This window comes from Eimeria tenella, genomic scaffold, assembly GCF_000499545.2.
Source record: "Eimeria tenella Houghton genomic scaffold, Eth_scaff660, whole genome shotgun sequence".
Lineage (NCBI taxonomy): Eukaryota > Apicomplexa > Conoidasida > Eucoccidiorida > Eimeriidae > Eimeria > Eimeria tenella.
In genome coordinates, this window is record NW_013545782.1 from 1 (window position 1) to 5,794 (window position 5,794).

Genomic DNA, 5,794 nt, shown 5'->3' on the forward strand with positions numbered 1-5,794 from the left:
CAGAGTTCAGAGCCTAGGGTTTAGGGTTTAGGGTTTAGGGTTTAAAGGGTCTGGGGCTTAGTGCTTCGGGTTAAGGTACAGCCCCCCAGAGATGGTGGATGCAGGGGGGCCAACTGCTGCGCTGCTTCTGCTGCTGCTGCTGCTGCTGTTGCTGTTGCTGCAGCAGACAACTCTCCAGACCTGGCAGCACGGCTTCTAGAGGGCACTGCGGCGACAGGACATTTGCTGCTGCAGCAGAAGCTGCAGCAGCAGCTGCCTCGCAGCGGAGCGGCATTTTCTGCTGATGCTGCTGTTCCCGCTGCAGCAGCAGGTGCAGCCCACCAGCTGCAGCAGCTGCAGCAGCTGAAGCAGCAGCAGCAACAGCAGCTGCAGCAGTTGAAGCAGCAGCAGCAGCAGCAGCAGGCTTCATTGCTGAGTTTGCAGCAGCAAGCCGCTGCTGCAGCTGCTGCAGCTGCGCAGCAGCAGCAGCAGCATCAAATGGGTCAAGGGACAACAACAGCTCCGAGCGCAGCAGCAGCAGCAGCAGACGCGAGGAGTCTGCTGCTGGACCAGCCCGGCAGCAGAGCAGCAGTCTTGCTTGCTGCGTTGCAGAAGCAAACGCTGCAGCAGCAGCAGCAGCAAGACAGCCTAGCACCGCATGCAGCTGCATCACGTTCGGGTAAGCTTTCGCTGAAGCAGCAGCAGCTTTTGCTTCCTGAGTGCCCTGGCCCCTGCTGCTGCTGCTGCTGTTTCTATTGCTGCTGCTGCAGTTGCTGCTTCGCTCTCTGGTGACACTTCCTGTGCTGTTGCTGCTGTAGTTGCTAGTGCTCTATTTTGAGGCCGGTCGATCATGTGCTGCTGCTGCTGCTGTTGCTGTTGCTGTTGCTGTTGCTGTTGCTGTTGCAGCTGCTCTTTACTTGAACGCGTTGCTGCCGCAGCAGGGAGCAGCAAATCGGCAGCAGCAGGAGCAGCGTGCTGCGCGGCTGCTGCAGATGCAGCAGCAGGCTGTGGCGGCCGCCGCAGTGGCTTCTTCGTACAAGCTGCAGCAGCTGCAGCAGCTGCAGCTGCTGCAGCAGCTGCAGCAGAAGCAGCAGCAGCTGCAGCAGCAGCATGTGAGCGAGAGCGGGGGACCTTCTGCTGCTGCCTCGCCCTCTTCAGCCCCAAAGACACAGCCAAGCTCAATTTCAGAGCCAGCAGCAGCAGCAGCAGCACCAGCAGCAGCGCAAGCAACGGCTTTACACCTGCAGCAGCAGCAGCAGCAGCAGGCGCAGGGGGCCCCTGTTGCAGCAGTGGACAACTGGGTGCAGGTACGCCGCGTTAGGAAGGATGGCTGTAGCAGCAGCAGCAGCTGCTGCTGCTGCTGCTGCACTTGCTGCTGCTGCTGCTGCGTTTCTTTCGGAGTCTGCTGTAGGGTCTTCTTCCTTTGCCTCTATTTTTCCTCTTGCTGCTTTTGCTGCTGCTGCTTTACATCTGTCTCTGCGAGTGCATTGGCTAGCTAGCCAGCCATGTGGCTAGCTAGTCGCTGGCTAGCTAGCCATCTAGTGACTAGACAGCTAGCTAGCTAGCTACCCAGCTAATGGCTAGCTAGCTAGCTAGCTAATGGCTGGCTAGCTAGCTAGCTAGCTAGCTAGTGGCTGGCTAGCTAGGCAGCCAGTGGCTAGCTAGCTGGCTAGCTAAGTGGCTGGTGCATGCACAGAGAGGGGCTATAGGGTTTTGAGGACCAAAAATAGATTGGAAGAAGCAAACGAGAAGCAGCAAAGAGCTGCTGCTTCTTATCTGCTGCTGCTGCTGCTGCTGCTGCTGCTGCTGCTGCTGCTGCGTGCAGTGCGAAGCGTGCAAGAAGTGGCGGCGGCTGCCTGTGGGGATCGATCCCGAGACGCTCCCAGAGACTTGGCTGTGTTCGATGATGTATTGGGACAGCAGCAGCAGCAGCTGCGCAGCTCCTGAGGAGGACTACAGGGAGGAGCAGCAGCAGCAGCAGCAGCAGCAGCAGGTGCAGCTGCAGCTGCTGCAGGGGTCCGGCTTTGACGGCCTCGCGAGAGACTTCGACGAGGCGGAGCCCGAGTGCTTCAGCCACCAGCAGGAGCACCAGCAGCTGCAGCAGCAGCAGCAGCAGCAGCAGCTCGCTGCAGCAGCAACTGCCACGGCCACGGGCGCCACCAGGAGGCGCACCAGGAGCTCCTTCGTTGCTGCTGCTGCTGCTGCAGCAGCAGCAGCAGCAGCAGGAGCAGCAGGTGAGGCTAAGAGCGCCAGTGACTCCAGCATCAGGAGTGTGCACAGCTAGCTTCTGCAGCAGTTACTGCTGCCGCTTATGCTGCTGTTGACACTGCTGCTGCTGCTTCTGCCGCTGCTGCTTCTGCTGCTGCTGCTTCTGCTGCTGCAGCTTCTGCTGCTGCAGTTAGACTTGTGGCTGGTCCTCCTTGGGCTGGTGCTTGTTAGTAGTGCATGCATGCTGTTTCCGCTATGCTGCTGCTGCTACTTTGCTGCTGCTGCTGCTGCGTTGCTGCAGGGATGGACTACAATGTGTCTCCTGGGGGATACTGTTCTGCTGCTTCTGCGTCTCTGCCTTCCTCTTTGCCGCATCTGCCGCCGCATCTGCAGCAGCAGCAGCTGCAGCTGTTGCAGCAGCAGCAGTTCAACGCGACGCAGCGAGCAGCAGCAGCAGCAGCAACGGGAGACTGCCGACACCTTGCTGCCAACTTGGAAGGGACCTTCTGCAGCCAGCAGCACCCCGGAGCAGCAACAGCAGCAGTTGCTGCTGCTGATCTAGCAGCAGCAGCAGCCATACCCCCAGGGGCATCCGAACTAGTAAGCTAGAGCACGTGCAGCAGCAGCAGCAGCAGCAGGGGCAGCAACACCAGGGGCAGCAGCAGCTGCAGCAGGAGCCCACTGGCCTTCTGTTTCGCTCTATTAAATGTTTGTAATGAGTGGCTGCTGCTGCTGCTGCTGCTGCAGGCTGTCACGCTGCTGCGGGCGCCACTGAGCAGCAGCAAATATCATCCTGTGTCAGACCGGCTGCTTGTGTCTTGCCCGGACGGTAAGCTTCAAGCCCTAAACCCTAAACCCTAAATCCTAAACCCTACTTCATAGGAAGTCGCCTTGTACGCCTCGGGCTGCTGCTGGTAGCAGCAGCTACTCGCTTTGCTGCAGCTGCTGCTGCAGCATCCACTGCCCTTATCTCTGCCGCAGCGGCTGCTCTGCTAACGGCTTCAACTCGCGCTGCTGCTGCTGCTGCTGCTGCTGCTGCAGGGGGGACTACGAGTTGCTGGGCAGCAGAGCTGCAGCAAGACGTGGTCCACTTGCGGCTGTTTGATGTGCTACGGATGGCTTCTGCTGCCCGCCGTGGGGCCGTGAACAGCAGCAGCAGCAGCAGCAGTGCAGCTGAGGACGGCGCTGCTGCTGCTGCAGGGGGCGGCTGCAGCGGGAGCTACTACGAGATGGAGGGCCAGCAGCAGGGGCCGGGAGACAGCCTGGGCAGCAGCAGACAAGCCCCCCGTGCTGCTGCTGCTGCTGCTGCTAACCCAGACGCATGCGTGCAGGTCGACTTTGCGCATGCTGTCAAGTGGCCAGGCCTGGAGTCTTTAAGTGCTGCTGAGGAGGAAGATGACTTGCCCTGCGAATCAGTGTCCTGCAGCAGCAGCGAGGACGAAGCAGCAGCAGCAGCAGCAGCAGCGCCGGCAGTAGCAGCGGGGCGAGAGGCTGCAGCCCCCGCAGCAGCAGCGAAGGCAGCAGCAGCAGAGTGCCCCAACCGCTGCCTCGTCATTGCCCAGAATCCCGCAAGCCCTGCTGCATTTGCTGTTGCTGCTGCTGCGCTGCAGCCGCGGGAGCTGCAGCAGGTTGCTGCTTCTCTTACGGAGCAGCTGCAGCAGTGCTGCCCTGTGCTGCAGGGCAAAATTCCTTATAAGGTTTTGAAGACTTACAGGCGCATGCAGCGGGGACCCCTGGGCATGTACGGGCAGGAGCAGCAGCAGCAGCAGGAACGGCTGCAGCAGCGGATGCTCGAGGAGCAGCAGATGCTGCTGCAGCAGCAGCTGGACCAGCAAAAGCGCCTCGTGGCAGCAGCAGCACACCCTGTCTACCAAGTTTTGGATATCCGCGAGCTGCTGGGTGCCGTGTGTCTTGCAGACCCATCAATGAAGCCGCAGCAGCAGCAGCAGCAGCAGCACCAGCAGCAGCATATACGCAAGTTTGCCCCCCCTGATGACGTGGCCCCCAGCAGCAAACGTCCACGAAGAGCAGCAGCAGCAACTGCTGCCGCTGCCTACGCTCCTGACGCTCTCGAGGAAGCTGCTGCTGCTGCAGCAGATACCGCGCAGTCTGAAGCAGCAGCGGCTGACGTTGCTGCTGCAGCGACTGTTGCTGCTGCAGCAGACATCGTTGCTGCAGCGCAGAACCTTGCTGCTACTGCTGCTGATGCACAGACAGCGACAGCCAAGAGGGAGGCAACGGAGCAAATTTTATCCGCAGCAGCTGCAGCGGAAGCAGCAGCAGCAGCAGCTGCTGCTGCTGCTGCTGCTGCGACGGATATCAGCTGCAGCAGCAGCAAGGACGGCGCTGAAGCAGAACAGTCGCCTAGAGAAGGAGGTGATGTCCCTTCTCTGGCTAGCGGTGTTGCAGTAGCAGAGCAGCAGCAGCAGCAGCTGTTGCTGCTGCCTCTGCGGCGTGGGCAGCAGGAAGGAGTTGCTGCAGCACAGGATGGCCAGCTGGGTGCAGGTGCTGCAGAAGCAGCAGCCGCAGCAGCTACCGCAGAAGCAGCAGCAGCTGCTGAAGTTGACGCAGCAGCTGTTGCTGTCGAAGAATATATAGACACAACCAGTGGCCCGGGCCCACTGGTCACTGCAGCAGCAGCAGCTGCTGCTGCTGCTGCAGCGGAAGCAGAACCAGAAGCAGCACCCGGAGCAGCAGCTACTTCTCCTAAGGGAGAATTATTGACGGCGGGCGTGGAGCAGCAGGATTTGGAGGAAGAAGCAGCAGCAGCTGAGACAGCAGCCGCAGCTGAGACAGCAGCAGCAGCTGAGTCAGCAGCAGCAGCTGAGACAGCAGCAGCAGCAGCAGAAGCAGAGGTAGAACCAGCAACACCAACACAGAGACGGGAAAGAGCAACAGAAACGGATGAGCAGGAAACATCAGCTAGCCAAATTGTGTCAGCAGCAGAAGCAACAACTGCAGCAGCAGCAGCAGCAGCAGTACAGTCGGCAGCAGCAGCAACGGAAGAGGCAGCAGACAGGGCGAATGAGGATGTGGTAGCGGCAGCAGCCGCGACTGCAGCAGCTGCAACAGCAACAGCAGAGTCTGAGGCGGCAGACGCAGCTGCTGCGGCAGCACCAGAAGAAGCAGCTTCTGCACCTCCGCATGCGGCAGCAGAAGACCCAGCAGCAGCAGCAGAAGGCCTTGCGGCAGCAGCAGTGGAGGGGACAGCAGCAGTGGCAGACGAAGAGGCAGCAGCAGCAACAGACGCGGCACTGACAGCAGCAGAAGCAGCAGAGGCTCGAGAGCCCGCCGTGTCTACAGCAACAAGCACTGCAGCAAGAAGAGCCGCAGCAGCAACTGCGGGCAAGGCAGAGCCGGCGTTAGCAGCAGCAGCAGCAGCGACAACGGCTTCACCAGCACCTAGCCACACAGCAGCAAAACCAGCAGCAGCCGCAGCAGCAGCAGCAGAGGAAGATGACGACGATGATGGAAGAGACCCCTGGGCCCCTCTGTCTTCTCCGCTGCGGGAAGAGCTGCCTATCAGTAGGCGCAACAGCAGCAGAACATCCCTTAGTGACAGCAGCAGCAGCAGAAGCAGAAGCAGCAGCAGCAGCAGCAGCAGCAG

At 60.5% G+C, this 5,794-nt stretch overlaps 2 protein-coding genes across 2 annotated transcripts; one reads left to right on the forward strand and one right to left on the reverse strand.

The window, feature by feature from the left end:
• Positions 1–70: 70 nt before the first annotated feature.
• On the reverse strand, positions 71–409 carry ETH_00006955 (uncharacterized protein; the record flags this gene model as incomplete). The annotated part of the gene is made up of 1 exon (XM_013380477.1): positions 71–409. The coding sequence occupies one exon, from the start codon at positions 407–409 to the stop codon at positions 71–73; it is 339 nt and encodes a 112-aa protein (XP_013235931.1).
• Positions 410–477: 68 nt separating this feature from the next.
• On the forward strand, positions 478–5,712 carry ETH_00006960 (CW-type zinc finger domain-containing protein, putative; the record flags this gene model as incomplete). Its single annotated transcript, XM_013380478.1, has 6 exons — positions 478–658; positions 886–1,286; positions 1,805–2,249; positions 2,489–2,787; positions 2,935–3,016; positions 3,229–5,712. Coding segments are annotated over 6 exons (3,892 nt in total), but the record flags the coding sequence as incomplete, so codon positions are not given.
• Between the last annotated feature and the right edge of the window lie 82 nt (positions 5,713–5,794).